The sequence below is a fragment of the Ursus americanus genome, chromosome 26, assembly GCF_024610735.1.
Source record: "Ursus americanus isolate L20-20 chromosome 26, mUrsAme1.1.p, whole genome shotgun sequence".
Lineage (NCBI taxonomy): Eukaryota > Metazoa > Chordata > Mammalia > Carnivora > Ursidae > Ursus > Ursus americanus.
The window spans coordinates 600,121-618,461 of NC_142152.1; the positions used below are offsets into that span (position 1 = coordinate 600,121).

Genomic DNA, 18,341 nt, shown 5'->3' on the forward strand with positions numbered 1-18,341 from the left:
CAGTCAGTTAAGCATCGAACTCTTGGATTCAGCTCAGGTCGTGATCTCAGGGTTGTGGGATCCAGCCCGCTGTCGGCCTCCGAGCTCAGGATAGAAACTGCTTGGGAGACTCTCTCCCTCTCCCTCTGCCCCTGCCCACTCTCTTTCTGTCTCTCAAATAAATAAATCTTCTTAAAGAATGCATTAATGTGCCAGGAGAGTCTTTTCTCATACAGATTATGCCCTCACCTCCCTCCAAACATCCTCACATAAAATGTAAGGAATGTGTGTATATATATATAAAGACAATCAGCGGTGGACCTAACACACTTGCTGCCACGTGTTTTGTTCAGGACTGTGAGAAAAAAATGACAATTTGACAGAATGATTACATAAAGATGCTTGTATTTTGTATTTAATAACATTCTAACAAATTATTTCTGAGATGCAGTGTTTTCAAAAATTATTCTTCTTAACCGCCCCTTTCTTCTCATTATTTCCTAAGAGCAGTTACTTTGTCATATTCCTCTCTCTAGATCCAAGGCATCTTCTACAGTCCTTTACACAAAAAGCATGCTAGAAAAGGTTGACTGAAGAATGAATATAGGCTGGAATATTATTCAGACATAAAGAGGAGTGAAGTAATGACATCTGCTACAATATGAATGAACCTGGAAAACATGTTAAGTGAAAGACGCCAGACACAAAAGCCATATATTGTATGATTCCATTTATATAAAATGGACAGAGTAGGTCAATCCACAGAGACAGAAAGTAGGTTGGTAGTTTCCTGGGACTGGGGGAGAGGAGAAAAGAGAAGGAATGCCAATGGGTATGGGGTTTCTTTTTAGGACAAAGGAGAGAGACTGGAATTAGATAATGGTCATGGTCCCATAACTTTTAAAAAATACTAAAAACCACTAAATTGTACATTTTTAAAAGGAGAATTTTACAGCATGAATTACATCTCAATTAAAAAAAAAAAGAATAAGTGAATGAATGCCATATTATTCTCCCCTCCTCTAGAATTCAAAAAGACTGCCTACCGACTAACATGTAACCTGATTTAACTTTTCCTATCCTTGGGCAAATTCTTGGCTGTCCCTACCCACTGCTCAACTAATATACCCTCAAAGAATTAAAACAACGTTAATACTACAAAGAAATCACACAGTGTTTTAGAAGAGCAAGTAAAAATGACTTTAGATTATTTCACTGTGGCTATTTGCATCACGGTCTACATTAAAAAGTGTCAGTAATTAATAAACAACTGGAATGAAATACTCTCTTTTCTTCTTCCTTCCGCCTCTTTACTAAATAACAGAATTAAATGTTTGTGGCAAATAGCAAATGATATTCAAATTCAATTCAGTGAATACTTACTGATCACTGCATATTAAGCACAGCACTATATTGGGAAACATGGTCTCTTACACAACAAACAAGACAACCTACCTTAGCAAACAAACCACAAAACTATCCCATATGCCAGTTTCTCTGACATTTGGAATAATCCGTGTAAGCAATGTAGAGATGATTAAGGCAGCTTTTGCCAACAAGCTGTTAAGTCACATGATAATTATTTATTAAATGCTTAATCAATAAAATCGCATAAAATAAGGAAAAGAGCATCAGCTTTGCACTGGGTAGATATGAGCTGGAATTCTAGATCTTCATTTTCTAAAACCATGTGCTTTGGGAAAATTAGTTATCCTTCATGAACTTTATCCTTTCATTTTTTTAAAAAGATTTTATTTATTTATTTGAGAGAAAGACTGTGAGACAGAGATCACGGATGGGGGCGGTGGTAAGGGCAGAGGGAGAGGGAGAAGCAGACTCCCTGCTGAGCAGGGAGCCTGATGCGGGATTCAGTCCCAGGATCCTGGTATCACAACCTGAGCCAAAGGCAGATGCTTAACCCACTGAGCCACTGAGATGCCCCTATCCTTTTCTTTTATAAAACAAGAATGAAACTACCTGCAGGGCATGGTATTGTGAGGAATAAATGAGACAAAACATAGAGCACCCCGCAGGACTTAAATGACGGTAACTATGGTAAGATTATGATTGTCTTCAGGGCACAAAAGGGAGGGGGTGAAGGTGGAGTTAAAGATGAATAAGCCACTTTAACTAAACTCCATTTTCAACTGGTGGTACAGTAAGGACTCAGAAAAATGGGGCTAAATGTTGAAAAAGAAGTTTGTAAACATGCAAAAGTGGGGAAAGAAGAAAACTCCAGGTAGAAGGAAGATAAACGTATAAAGGCATCAAACCTTAGAAGTGCAGTGTGTGGAGAAAACTCCGTATTTATTGAAATGAACTGGGTTAGTGATACATTTCATTGGATGTGCCAGTAAAAAATTTTGAGCTGACAGTTCTTTCTTTTCTGAAATCTAAAAATCTATTTGTTTGCTTTTATTTCATTTATTTGAGAGAGAATGAGAGACAGAAAGCACAAGGAGGAGCAAGGGGCAGAGGGAGAAGGAGAAGCAGAAGCAGACCCCCTGCTGAGCAGGGTCACCCCTCCCCCCACACCACCCCCCCACCCACCCCGGCCCCAAGACGGCCCCAAGACGTGGAGCTCCATCCCAGGACCCTGGGATCATGATCTGGGCTGAAAGCAGACACTTAACCAACTTAGCCACCCAGGTGCCCTTAAAATTTTATTTTTAAAACGAGTATTTCCACTGAGCACTTTCGATTAGCACACACAATATTTTCTCTTCTGTTTCTAGTTAGCTGCCATCAATTACAAAAAGCATAAATGTTCTGGACTTCTAGCTTGAATGAAATGCATCCTCAAATAAACACCTAGAAATCCAATTTATACTATATTGAAGTCAACGATCTCCTCCTGAAGTATTAAATACAGAAAAAAGATATGAGTAAGCGGGGGGGGGGGGGCTGAGTAGCTCAGTTGGTTAAGCATCTGACTTGATCTCAGCTCAGGTCATGATCTCAGGGTCCTGGGATAGAGCCCCACATTGGGCTCTATGCTCTGTGGGGAGTCTGCTTGGGATTCTCTCTCCCTCTCTCTCTGCCCCCCATCTACCCCACTTACTCACTTGCACGCAAACTCTGTCAAATAAATAAATAAATCTTTAAAAAAAAGATGTGAGTAAATATATGTAATATACTCAGTGTCACATTTAAATACTTTTTAACAATAAAATTTTTTTTTAAAGATTTTATTTATTTATTTTGGGGGAAAGAGAGAGTGAGTCAGTGTGAGCACACACATCAGCAGGGGAGGGGCAGAGGCAGAGGGAGAGAGAGAATCCTAAGCAGACTCCATGCTGAGCACAGAGCCTGACGCAGGGCCCCAAGGCCCAATCCTATGACCCCGAGATCATGACCCCAATGGAAATCAAGAGTCAGACGCTTAACTAACTGAACCACCCAGGCACCCCAACAACAAAACCTTTTTTAAATACATTCACAAACTCTTAATACAATTAAGGACATTCATAATGAGAAAAAGTGTCATAAAATCAGTAAGATTTAAGTTAGCTTTATTGAAGTGTAATTTATACCCAGTAAGATTCACCCTTGACAAACACATATGGTTACATAACTGCCACCACAATCAAGATCTAGAACATCTACATCATGACCAAAGTTCCTCCTGCCACTTGTAGTCAAACCCTCCTCTTGCTCCTTGGAAGCCATTGATCTGTTCTCCATATAAACACTTTTGCTTTTTCCAAAATGTCGTATAGCTGTATTTGTCACATAAATACAGTATGTGGTCTTCTGAAGTTGGCTTCTTTCACTTTATATAAAGCAGTGAGATTCATCCATGCAGTTATGTCTATCAGTATTCCATTCCTTTTCATTGCTGAGTGGTATTCCTTTGTATGGATGCATCATACCTTGCTTACCCATTTACCTATTGGAGCACATCTTGGTTGATTTCAGTTTTTGATAATCATAAATGAAACTGCTAAAAAATATTCAAGTACAGGGGCACCTGGGTGGCTCAGTTGGTTAAGCATCTACCTTCTGCTCGGGTCGTGATCCCAGGATCCTGGGATCCAACCTCGCATGGACTCCCTTCTCAGCAGGGTGCCTGCTTCTTCCTCTGCCCCTTCCCCCTTACTCATGCTTGCTCTCTCTCTCTCTCTGAAATAAAATCTTTAAAAAAATACTCAAGTACAGGTTTCATGTGACCATAAATTTTCAGTTCTCCTGCATAAATACCTAGGAAATAGACTGCTGGTTGTATGGTAAATTTATTTTTAATTTTATAAGAAACTGCCAAACTGTTTTCCAAGGTGGCTGTAGCATTTTGCATTCCCGCCAGCAATGTACAAGAATTAGAATTGTTCTGCAGTCTCATCAATGCACGGTATTACCAGTTTCTTTGATTTCAGCCAACCTAATGGGTATTTATTTGGTGGCATCTAATTTTTAATTTGCATCTCCCCAGTAACTAATGATGTTTAACATCTTTCTGTGTGCTTATTTGCTGTCCATATAACTTTTGTGGTGAGATACAATTCTTATATCTCATTTTTCATGCTATCATTATTATTTTATTTTTATAGTCACTAAAAATAAACAATATTTTTGCATTTGACAGTTAATGATCTTTCATAGTGACCAAAAAAATAAGAAACCTTGTATTTATACTTCACTTTAACCAACTCAGAAGCTCTTCATTTCTTTGTATAAATTCAAGTTTCTGTCTGATACCATTTAATTTCTAAAAATTTCCTTTAAGGTTTTTTGTTTATTTGTTTGTTTTAGTACATGCCTGTCTCTCAGGTTTTGTTTACCCGGAAAAAAAGTATTTATTTTGCCTTCATTTTTGGAAAGTATTTTTGCTGGATATAGAATTCTGGGTCGACTGGGTTTTGTTTTGTTTTGTTTTTTCCCTATCAGCACTTTAAAATGTCACTGTATTGTCTTCCGGACTGCATGTCTTGTAATAAGAAAAGTTAATGTATTTCTTATATTTGTTCTTCTGTTAGTAGTCTACCTTTTTTCTCTGGCTTCGTTCAATATTTTCTTTCATCTCTGGTTTTTAGCAGTTTGAATACAATGTGTATAAGTATCTTTTCTTTTAATCTTGCTTGAAGATCCCCCTGAGATTCCTAGATTTGTAGTTTAATGTTCTTTGTTTTTCTTATAAAATTACTGATCATTATCTTGTCAAATGTTCTTCCTGTTCTGTTTGCTTTCTCTTTTCTTACTGGTATTCCAATTACATGTGTTCTTGGATATTTGACACTGCTCTTGAATGCTCAGATTTTTTTCACACTTCTTTCTTTTTCTGTTTCAATTTCTACTGACTATTGCCAAGTTACTGATTCCTTGGCCATGTTGAATCTACTGATAAGCCTACTTAACTCATTCTTCATCTTTATTACTGTTTTACTACAACATTTCTATTTGAACCTTATAATTTCCATCTCTCTGCTCAAATTCCCATCTGTTCATACATGTTTTTTTTTTAATCTTTTCTACTAGGGCCTTTAACACATTGATTATGGTTAATTTTAAGTTCCAACATCTGAGTCTTCTATGAGTCTTATTGTATTGACTGCTTTGTCTCTTAAGAGTGAATTATATTCTTACTTTTTTTTTTTTAATTTTTATTTATTTAAGTAATCTCCACACCCAACATGGGGCTCAAACTCACAACTCTGAGATCAAGAGTCACACACTCCTCTGCCTGGGCCAGCCAGACACTCCTTTTCTTGCTGTTTTTATGCTTGTGCTTTTGACTGAATGCCAGACATTTTGTTTAAGACAAGAGACTGAGGTATGTAGTATTTAAAATGGAAATGGGAACACGTTTTCTTCAGTTAGGCTATTAGTATGAGAAGTTGAGTAAATCAAGTCAGGAGTTAAGTTGGCTTTGAGTTGTGTTGCTGCTGTTAACTTTGGTTTACCACCAGCTTCAAAATGCTGTAGTGTCACTTTGTGTTTAGCATGGGCCTATGATGCCAGACTGTTTTTCTTAATGTTCCTGTTCCACCTTCACCTTTCAGCCTTCACTGTGCATCTGCTCCAGAGAGAGAGTGTCTCTCTACACTCTTGTGCCTTAACTATAACACACTGCTGCTGCTTGTTACTCCTACTTGTTGCTCACATGGTGAAAGATATAGAAGAGATAGTTCTCTGTTGTCCTGGTCCAGCCTCAGTCCTAGCCAGATCCCACATACTGGGTCTTGTGGTGGGGCTTTCTCAGTGATCCTGTCTCTCCCCACTGTGGCAGCCAAATTCTGCCTTGTCCCTTTAGCAAGTTTTATGTAGGGGAGTTTCCTAGCCCTCTGCCAGCAATAAGAGACTTTTAATGGTACTGATAAAGATTTTGGGCCCAAGACTATTTCCTTCCTCTTCACCAAGAGTAGATGGTTTTTTCTTTACCCTTCTGGCAGCCACAGTGAGTTTTCACCTGTGCTCCAGAGGTGACGGATATGCTGCACTCTCACAGTGACTTAAGAATTTTGTTCTTACAGGAAAAGGGTCCAAATGGGGCATCTGGTCTTTCTGTAAGTCATAGTCACTCTCTTCTTCCAGGCCTGTACCAGTGAAGAATAATCTCTCTAGTCTTCTACGCTGCCTCCCAAACTCTCTTTTTCTGGAGGCCTGTAGAGAAGAGACCATGAGTGAGAGTGAACGCCCCTTGCACCTGTAGCTATGATGGTTCTACACTTGCCCTTTAGCAACCCATTAAAAAAATCTGGCCAGATACATGGTATCCACTTGCACGGTGCCTGGTGTGTCTTCCTGTGACTATGCTCTGGCACAGTGAGATAGTGCTTGTGTCCCATCTCTTTGGAGGAGTCTGTATTTCTTGGACTTTATGCTACTTAGCTACTCTGCATCACAAGTTCTTTGATAGGTTCAAGAAATGTTGGAGTTTGTAGTTTATCTGACATTTTATGATAGTTGGGGTGGAAGTGACACTCTTTCTACTTCCCTCATCCGAAATAGAAACATAACTCCCCAATTCAGCAACATTTTAAAGTGAAATCTGTTTTATTAATCAATAATAGCATGAATTTGTAGAAGACACATTTACTCAGACAATGCTTATTACACATTTGGATTTGTGGATTTTGGCAAATGTCTGTGTCCCAACCCCTCCCTAACAGAGATCCACACACACATGATTTTGATATCACTGTCATACCTGAAGAGAAAAAAATGAACTCAAACTTTTAATTGTGATTTTGAAATAACTGAGATCAATTGTAATTTTGATAGCTATCTTAATTTAGCTATATTTCAAATACAAAGAGAAAAACTTACCACTTTACTAAAGAACAAAAATGATTTTATTAGCACATGTGGACAGAAATAGCTTCTAAATATACATAAGCTTTGACTTTCCTAATTCTTACATGTTTAAATCATCATCACTGTATGTGAGATATAAAGGGTGCTAAAATGGCAGGATTAAACTCAGGACATAATGTCAAAAATATCTGTGATACTTTAAGTATATTTCCCACAAAAATGTAACCTGCTTCTGATAAATTATTATAATTACATTTATTATTTTTAGCACTTTGATACATATTTACTGATCAATATATATAACCTACAAATATAAAACCTGAAGAATGCTGTGATTTTCTTTTTTCCTTTGAACTATCAGTTGACCTTTAATATGAGTCTTAACTCTGACTAGAGTTTAAAGTCTCTGTATCAGCACAGTATATTTTCTAATGCCTCTTTGCTCCCTTCCCCCCTTTTTTTATATTTTAATCAGAAAATAAAGATTGTTAAATACTAAGATATTAGATTCTTTCCTCTTCTTTGCACAAAATGCAAAGGAGCCTGTCTCTACAAGAGTGGAAGCCCCATTAACTGCACAACCACAAGGAAGACCGAGGACCCACAGGGAGCCTCACAGCAGCCATTGGCAAGGTTTGGGGCAGAACTCTGTTAAGGCACATTCTTCCCTTGTCAATGCTGATAATAACAGGGAATACTGTGCAGTACACGTTTTAAGTCCTCCGATAAACTCTCTTTATTTTAGAGAAAGAGTACATGGTGGGGAAGGGCAGAAGGAGAGAGAGTCTTAAGCAGACTGCGCAGAGTACAACTTGGGGCTCAATCTCATGACCCTGAGATCACGACCTGAGCCAAAACCAAGAGTTAGATGCTTAACCAACCGCACCACCCAGGTGCCCCAAGAATGCTGTGATTTTCAAGCAAATTGACAACTAATCTGCTTAACATTTAAGCACAAAACATACATCTAATTTTCCCCTTTGATTAGAGTATGTAAAGCATGTTTGACTTTCTAATTATTATTTATTAGGATGGTCTTAAAATTTTAAGAAAAAAACTAAAGAAGAAAATATTTTTTAAGATTATTTATTTGAGAAAAAGAGAGAGAGAGAAAGACAGAGTACACGAGCAGGAGGAAGGAGCAGAGGAAGAGGGAGAAGAAGACTCCCTGCTAAGCAGGGAGCGTGATGTGGGCTCGATCCTAGGATCCCGAGATTATGACCTGCACTGAAGGCAGATGCTTAACTAACTGAGCCATCCAGGTGCCCCAGGAAGAAAATATTTTTTTAAAGTGAACTATTTTGTGTTGGGAAAACTTAATAGCTACATGTAAAAGAACGAAACTGGCCCACTTTCTAATGCTGTACTCAAAATTAATTCAAAATGGGTTAAAGACCTAAGTGTGAGGCTGAAACCATAAAAATCCTAGAACACAGGCAGTAATTTCTCTGACATCAGCCATAGCAACATTTCTCTAGACATGTTTCCTAAGGTAAGAGAAACAAAAGCAAAAGTAAATTATTGGGACCACATCAAAATAAAAAGTTTTACACAGTGAAGGAAACTACCAACAAAACAAAAAGGTGACCTACTAAATGGGAGAAGGTATTTGCAAATGTCATATCCAATTAAGGGGTTAATATCTAAAATATATAGAGAACTTCTATAATTCAACATAAGAAACAATCAGATTAAAAAATGAGCAGATGGGGCGCCTGGGTAGCATAGCGGTTAAGCGTCTGCCTCCGGCTCAGGGCGTGATCCCGGCGTTATGGGATCGAGCCCCACATCAGGCTCCTCCGCTATGAGCCTGCTTCTTCCTCTCCCACTCCCCCTGCTTGTGTTCCCTCTCTCGCTGGCTGTCTCTATCTCTGTCAAATAAATAAATAAAATCTTTAAAAAAAAAAAAAATAAAAAAAATAAAAAAAAAATAAAAAATGAGCAGAGGACCTAAATAGACATTTTTCAAAAAAAGACATACAAGTGCTCTACAGAGACATGAAAAGATGCTCAACATCACTAATCGTCAGGGAAATGCAAATCAAAACCACAGTGAGATATGACTTCACATCTGTCAGAATGACTAAAATTAAAAAGACAAGAAATAACAAGTGTTGGCAAGGATGTGGAGAAAAAGGGACCCTTGTACACTGTTGGTGGGAATGTATATTGGTATAGCCACTATGGAAAATACAGAGGTCCTCAAAAAATTAAAAACAAAAATACTGTATGATCCAACAATTCTACTACTGGGTACTTTACCCAAAGAAAATAAAAATACTAATTCAAAAAGATACATACACCTCTATGTTTATTGCAGCATTATTTACAATAGCCGAGACGTAGAAGCAACTTAAGTGTCCCTCGATAGATAAATGGATAAGAAAGATATGATACGCAGGTGCACACACACAGATACACACCCAACAGGAATACACAGTCATAAAAAGGGATAAGATTGTGCTATCTGAAACAACATGGATGGCCACAGAAGGTATTATGTGCTAAGTGAAGTAAGTCAGACTAAGAAAGACAAGTAAGATTTCACTCTTACATGTAATCTAAAAAATAAAGCAAATTAAGAAACAAACAAAAACAGAATCAGACCTATAAATACAGAGAATAAATGGGATGGTTGCCAGAGGAAGGGTTGGGGGGCTATAGGCAAAACAGATTAAGGGAAGTAGAAGATACAGGCTTCCAGTTATGGAGTGAATAAGTCACAGGAATAAAAAGCACAACATAAGGAATATAGTCAGTGATACTGTAATGTTGACAGATAGTAGCTACCCTTGTGATGAGCACAGCATAATGTATAAACTTGTTAAATCACTATGTTGTACCCAGAAAACTAATGTAACACTGTGTGTCAACTATACCGATAGAAAATAAAAAGATACTGACAGAATGTAAAAAATAAAAAAATAAAGTGAACTATTTTAATACATTAAAGAATTAAATCGTTCCTGGGTTTGTAACAAATAAGTGGATTTAAAACTAGTCTCTCATTAAATGGAGGAAAGTTAACTTGCACAGTAAAAGATGCAGTAAAAGTTAACTTACATAGTAAAAAGGAAAAAAAATTAAATGACTCATTAAAATCACTTAAATGGTTGCTTTCACTATAAAACCATTAATCAGGACATAGAATCAGATAAGTGGTATTATGTGGCTGAAAATATACCAAATGAATTCAATACCAAATGAAAAAGTTTCACTCTTATATTTCAAAGATAGTCAGTCATCTGTCAGATCAATGTAATTTCTCTCTTTTATATCAAAAGCTGAAAGTCACAATCGAAGGGGGAGAAAAAACAAGGATGTTACAGATTTCTTAGAAGCACAGTGCTAGAACCCATGTTCTACCAAATCTTTGGTCAGTTTTTAATGATCTTTGAAAGAGCTGCTACTGCTAGTAAGCTTCTTGATTCTTTATATACACATATTAAACTGCTACATATTTCAAAGTGAAATACATGATACTTGCCCCTGAAACAGTCATAATTTGGGGTTCAAGTATTCTTAAAAGCATTTACCTGTCAGAAAAGACATGGTTTTGATGCCCTTGTGATAAGGCGAATTTCCTTCATTATCTTCAAGGCCTCTGTATGAGAGAGAGGATTGAATTCCTTCAAGGTCACCCAAAGTCCTGAGAGCCCTAGGGGATGATTTTGGCACTCTGACTCTCCTATTCTCTGAAACATTTGGCAATGTCTTAGAGTTTCATCAGAGAAAAAAAATAAAGCCCACAAAATTTATGGGAAAAAAGTCATAACTGACCAAATTTGCCAAGGCAATCATATTCATTCAAAAGATACTCAGTATGGAGATATGTATCAATTATAGAGTGAAACACTTGGCTTCCATTTTAAAATGTTCTATTTATAGCTCACTGGGTATTTATTCGTCTCAGTCAAAGCTGATACAGGTCTGCTCTCCTAACTTCTGTATTACATATAAAATTAAATGAAAAAAAATTACATATATTAAGTCCAACTGTTCTAAATTCTTTCTAAATAAAACCTCCTTTAAAGGCTAACATCTTGGTTTCTTTTATTCTCCTCATGATTTTTATTGACTTATTAAATGTGAATTAGACATTATTTAATGGCATTGTACTTAATGAGTTTGTTATTAGTCCATAAGAATTTAACTATTGCCATCTTGTGGTCAGGCGTTCATAAATGTGACACAGAAAACAATGTCACTTTCCTAGAGAGAAACTTTAAAATCTTACCAAACAAATTTTCCTATCAATTGAGAAAAAAAAGATCATTTTATTACATACAATATCTCCCAAGGAGACAAAATATATTAATAATTTTAAGAAATTATAATTTTAAAAAACCTAACTTAAATGTATAGTATTTGACCACGAATGGTAACAGTACTCAGTAGAAGACATCAAGTCAGTCCTGATACTATCTTAGAAGCATTCGTTTGCTCATATCTATATACTGTCACAATTAAGTTTTAAATACTCTAGGAGTTTTACAGGCAAGTTTTCATGGGATTCTAAAATACAATATTAACACTACTGTACCATGGTGAGGTTGAAAGGTGGTCAGGAAGTCAAAGTTCTGAGAAGTTGGAGCAAGAGAGGAACAGAAAACAGAAAAGTAAAAACCTAAAACCTATATAGCATAATTTCAATAATTACGTTGAGTACTTCCTGATTTAAGTCTTCCCTATAACACTAACTGCTGAGTTACATTTGCAATTATATTGGCATTCAATAAATGAGACAAAAACACAATCATAAAAGCAAAGAAACACATTCTACAGCTCAAAATATTCCTAATACTTCTTCCTAGATTGTGGAAATAAAGTTTTAAAACAGAAGATATCTTAATTTCTACTGCCAAATTTCCGAATTTAGGTTAGACTAAATTTAAATGACGAAGAAGCAAGAAAGTAAATAAAGCACAAAGCCAACAGTCTTTCAGAAACATAAAGGCAACATCAGACTGCTGTGATGCTGATTTTAGAGATGAAGTTCAACCATACAACTTAGAGCAGTACCAAAAAGGTCATTCATATTAATAGCATTTAACGTGAGACTCCTTCATTTTCTTTCATTGTAGTTATTGGTCAACATCACCCACAACACTAACTAGCCTTTACAAAGCACCTTTACAGCCATAGCCCCTGCCTTTATCATATTGTAATTTAAAATAGACAACTATGACACAGACGTAGGACTATATATATAGATAAAAAAGCGTTCAATTGTATAAGAACCAAAGGGTAAGATTAAAGGAAAAACACTACCTAAGAGTTTTAAAAATCCATTAGAAATAGTGTTTATTGGTAAAAAGAATACACATACAGTCAAATATGATACCAGATTCTTTATCCCAATGGACCAAGAGAAAACAAAAAACCTACAGACAAGAATGAGATGTCTATAAAAATAAATAATTCTCATTATACACTTATTCAATATCAGGACAAGTATCAAATTATTATATTACAAGAAAATGAATTTTACCTTGTTGCTGTGACAGTGAAGTATCAGATTTATTTCTTACATGTATTAAACGACTTTGTGCTGGCTTATGTTCAACTTGCTTAATATCTTGGTCATGCTTTTGTTGGTACTAAAGAATTTAAGACATGAAGTCATAATATTGTTTTTAAAAGTTAAAAATTTTTGAGCAATAAAATTATTTAGATGTTTCTTATATAAAATTTGAATATTATGCAAGCTTTCTAATTGCTAAATGGGTGACAGAGTACATATCACGAACAAAAAGATATTGGAAATAAAATCTTTAAAAATTTTTGGATAATATACACAGATTTCAAATATTCAAATCATTTCTATTTTTACTAGAGAATTCAGAGCTCCTTAAAAATCAGACTATTCTAGATATATATATACACATGACGGATTTAGACAGGATAAAAACTTAATTTGCTTATAAGCTCTACCATATAACCACTTTTACATAAAATGAAAATCTGCATAATGCACTGCAATTTTCAAAGATCTTTTATATATAGTAACATCATTTAATTCTCACAAGCATAAGTAGGTATTGTTACCCTCCTTCACCATTCAAGAAATGTATATTCCACCATAAGCCCCATTGTCTCTCTTCCTTACTTATAACCTAACCGAATTTGAAACTGACAGTAGTCACACATCCTTTCACAATCACACATCATGAATTGTGAAGCCATTTTCTTTCTTCCTTTTCTTGCTTTTGGGCCTAATTATGAATGAGTTCCTGAAAACAGCTAGCAGATACACTTTGACAAGAATTTAAAAAGCTATCTCTGGATTCTTATCAATGACCAGTTGACCCACAAGCTGAACCCAGGCAATCAGAGGCTCCTTACTCCTTGCCTGTCTTTGGAATATACATCCTACCTACCATTTCCATACTAGCAGTTGTTTCAAGGACATAGCCTTGAGAGAGTAAGGCGTTATGAGACCATCTGGACTGAACACCTGACTGAACCAAATTAAGGCTCCATATAAACTTTTCAGATTCTGGTGGGTGGGTGCAGAGATCTACTTGTCTTACAGCTGCCCAAGACAAGCCTCATAAGTAAGTTCCCTTACTTACTGAACCTGCCACCTACCAATCTGAAGTGGTCTGCGTCTTTATTTGGTCTCTCCTTGCTTTCCATGCATAGGATGCTCTCCATGCATAGGAAGCCAGTTTCAAATTTCACCCAGGAAACTCCTGAGGTTGCAACCAGTAATACCAATACCATGCAATGCTATACAACACCATGCAATAAATACTTAGTGAATAAACTAATCTACAGTGAGAAATGCATTGCTATTACACAGATACAAAACTGTTTTTTTTTTTTAAGATTTTATTTATTTATTTGACAGAGATAGAGACAGCCAGAGAGAGAGGGAACACAAGCAGGGGGAGTGGGAGAGGAAGAAGCAGGCTCATAGCAGAGGAGCCTGATGTGGGGCTCAATCCCATAACGCCGGGATCACGCCCTGAGCCGAAGGCAGACGCTTAACCGCTGTGCCACCCAGGCGCCCCCAAAACTGTTTTTAATAACGTGAACATTTCTTTACATGTTGAAGAGTAATTAATCTATTTTTTCAGTACTTAAGATTATACGGGCCATTGGCCTAACTCAATACGAAATTTCTTACGCTTTCATGTTAACAACTTTTGCAAATTTTAATACAATAAATAATTCTTGAGTACCTACTACAGCAAATTACTGAGTTCGATATTGCATGGGGATACAAAGTATAAATGATAATAGCTACCTAATAGGTGACAGGCACTTTATATATATTACTTTTAATCTTTAACATATAGATGAGGAAACTGAGGCTTAGAAAAAGGCTATGTGGGACGCCTGGGTGACTCAGTCGGTTAAGCATCTGCCTTCAGCTCAGGTCATGATCCCAGAGTGGTGGGATCGAGTCCCACCTTCGGCTCCTTGCTCAGCAGGAAGCCTGCTTCTTCCTCTGCCTGCCACTCCCCCTGCTTGTGCTCTCTCTCTCTCTCTGACAAATCAATAAAATCTTAAAAAAAAAAAAAAAGAGAGAAAGAAAGAAAAAGGCTATGTATTCAAGGTCACAGCTAGAATCCTAAGAGCTAAGATTTGCATCCAGGCGTGAATTAGTAAATAAAGGAAGCATGACTCCAAAGACTATGCTCCTGACATTATACCATACTAAGACAATATTGTTACCATTCTCATTTTAAGTAAAGTACAAGGGTTATTAATTGGGTACCTGATGAATATCTTCAGCAGCTCCTGATAATTTAACATCATTTTCTTGTGCTGTCAGAAGTGTTGTGGGAAGGGCAGGGTTAGAATTTGGCTGCAACTCCAATTCTCCCAAACTCATTGGACCATGACTAGCACATGAATCTTCATAACCACCACCTGTTATCAAATATATAAACAAAAAGTTAAAATTAATTGTTTCATTTATCTTAGAAAAAGAACAAGTAATTGACTCAAATTACCAATATTTCTCATTGCTGAATAAGTAGTAGTAGTGTACTTTAACCAAAATAATCTGGTACCAAGTCTTCATTGCAATTAAAATCAAAGCTTGCAGAGAATGCAAAAAGTACCTATGTTCAGACAAGTCTATGGACTATTCTAAGGTTCCAATCAACAAGTTGCTCATGCAGTCTACACCCAACCCCACCCCTCACATCAACTCCTAACATTCCAGCTTACCTTTTCTATCAGTAGACTAGAATACTTTCTTTCTAAAATGTAGTATGAAAGCAAGGGTAATTTCCTAGCTAGAAAATGTTAATATTGCTTAACTCTGTTCTGTAGACATTTTTCTTCAAATGATCAAGTTCTTTTCCTCATCCAAATGGCATCTCAATCAAATCAATAAAAAGAAGGCAATAGGAGCAGAGCTATCAATTTATCTAATAATATCATGGTACATTTATATTGCACCTTATACTCCAAGCACTTTCACATACATTATCATTTAATTTGAATATTACAATCATTCTGTAAGGTAGGCAGGTCTGATAGTTTTATAACTATCATTTACTGACAAAGCTAAGGCTCAGAGAAGTTAACGGACTATCCAAAAAAGCAGAGAGCTAGTAAGAGGAATTAAAATCCTCATTTTCCAACTCCCAGTCATTGTTCTTTATTTGACATTCTTGCTGAAGTATTTCTAAGAAAATTCTGTTTTTGCTAATTAATGGCCACCTTTTAAATTTTTAGCACAGTATAGTATATCTCATTGTAGTCAACAGAAATAGATCTATATCTGAAGCATTATACACAAATTGTTTTAAATGAAATAATATTTTAAAGACATCATAAATATTTTCCATTTAAAGTCAGTGTATTAAAAGAGAAGTCAGTGTAGCGGGTGCCTGGGTGGCTGAGTTGGTTAAGCATATGCCTTTTGATCTCAACTCAAGTCATAATCTCAGGGTTGTGAGATGGAGCCCTGTGTTGGGCTCCATGCTGGGTGTGGAGCCTGCTTAAGAGTCTCTCTCTGATCCTCCCCCCCCCCCCGGCCCGAACTCTCCCTCTCTAAAAAAAAAATGTCAGTGTATTGACAATTTCTTAGGTATAGCAAATAAATTACCCTCTGATCTTTTATGTTAATCTCCATTTTTAGGTGAGTTTTACATAAAGCAAAATATATACCTTGAGCTTTAATTTTTACCTTTCCAGATTCAATCTATACAAAGCAATTTCTCACAATTATCACTTATTTTATTGTCATTTAATTATCTAGCATGATATGATTAATTTAGTAATGGTAATAATATCCATCTTTCAGATTAACTATTGTTCCAGGCCTTATATATTGGCTTCCTTATATTCTGATATGTCTTATTCTATTCATGTCACTTTTCTAAGATTTTCCTAAGACTGGCAAATGAATTATGATAAAAGAATTAGCACATATAATGTTAAAAGAGAAGATATTAAAAACTCTGTGCTGAAATATGGTTATATATCTAGAAAAACGAAAGACTCTAGTGAGGAAAAAGAACTCTATTAGAATTAAGAAGAGAATTCAGTGATGTGACTGAATACTAGATAAATATACAAAAATCACTGGTTTTTCTCTATATTATACCAGTATGCACCTAAAAATGGAAAAATGATCCTTTACTATAGTGACCAAAACTTTAAAATAATTAAAAATAAGATTATTAAGAAAAGCATATAATCCATATGATGAAAATTATTACATCTTATTGATGAGAACAAAACAAGATCTGAATAGTAAGATATACCATAAAATATTAATTCTTCCAATATTAATACATAACTTAGTACAATTCCAATTAGGGTGATTTTTACCAGAAAAAAAAAAGTTTTAGAGTTTATATGGAATAAATGCCTGAGACCTGCGAACAAAAGTATGAAAAAATTTTTGAAGTGGAAACCTGCCCTATCAGATAACAGAATGTGCCATAAAGACACAATAGTCTAATATGTTTTAGATTATAAAGAATCCAGAATAGTTATAATAAAGAATCCAGAAAAATATTCCTACATCTAGGAGAATACTATACAAACTGGTTGATATTTTAATTCAGTAGAAAGGAAAACAGTTTATATATTAGTTGATACCGGCCCAACTAGCTATTTATGTGGAAGAAAATCATATTAGACTTCTACCTTACACCATTTCCAAAGTAAATTCCAGACAGACTTAAATACAAATTACTAAATAATGAAAACTTTGCAAGACAATCTAGGAGACTACAGGTATAAACTTGTGTTAGGAGAAACCTAATCAAGCCATAAAACACATAAAGCATAAAAGAAATAACTATATAAAAAATTATGTTAGCTATATGACAAAGAAAGACCATAAATAACGTCAACGAATTCAGTATAAGTTTGGAAAAAGATATTTGCAATACAGATGATAGAAAACATCTAAAATATAGAAATAGTTCTTACAAAGTTGTAAGAAAAATTTAGAACCTAACAGATGGGGAAAGAACTTAAGTAGGTAATTGACAAAAAAGCAAATCCGAATGTCCAACAAACATGAAAAGACATAGAAACTCATAGGCAATCAGAGACTTGTGAATAATTTCCATAGGATTTACTGTGTAAAAACAAATGCAGGCAAGTGGGCATGATATGATCTCAACTTGTAAAATAACAGCACACACACACATCATATGTATCTATCATGTATATTATACACGTGAGTGTGTCTATGGACAAAAACAGGAAGATTACGTGCCAGAATCTTAACATGAGTTAGCGGGGGAAAGGCAAAATATGGAATAGGAGAAAATGTGAGGCTGCGGAATGGATGAAAGGCACTCCCAAAAAATAGTCTATACTTTAATGTATGATACAATCACATTTTGTTTTATATAAAATTTATATGGTTATGTATCGTATAAAGAAAAAATTCATTAAAAAGACACAAGGTAAATTTTGATAAAAGACCTAAATGTACAAATATATAATCAAATATCTCCCCAAAGCATTCAAAGTGTGTAATAGCTTTCAACTCATAGAACACCCTACCTTTTAACATATATTTACTGACTATGTCCTGGGTGCTAGAGACTCTGCTAGATGACAGGGATAGGACAGTAAACAAGATAAAGTCCCTACCCTCAAGTGAGATTACAGATCGGTGTGAC

The 18,341-nt window shown here is 35.7% G+C and overlaps 1 protein-coding gene across 5 annotated transcripts in view; it reads right to left on the minus strand.

The window, feature by feature from the left end:
* The window catches only part of KIAA0586 (KIAA0586 ortholog), a 116,475-nt gene that overhangs the window by 33,452 nt on the left and 64,682 nt on the right, over positions 1–18,341 (minus strand). For 4 of the 5 annotated variants that reach the window (XM_045810360.2, XM_045810361.2, XM_045810358.2 and 1 more), the window contains exons 29-30: positions 14,957–15,111; positions 12,722–12,830 (exon numbers count right to left, since the gene is read on the minus strand). In XM_045810360.2, the coding sequence (XP_045666316.2) occupies positions 12,722–12,830; positions 14,957–15,111 (264 nt within the window). Of the gene's footprint in view, positions 1–5,559; positions 6,577–12,721; positions 12,831–14,956; positions 15,112–18,341 lie in introns of those variants that run through there. The other variant, XM_045810362.2, reaches the window with a different exon arrangement.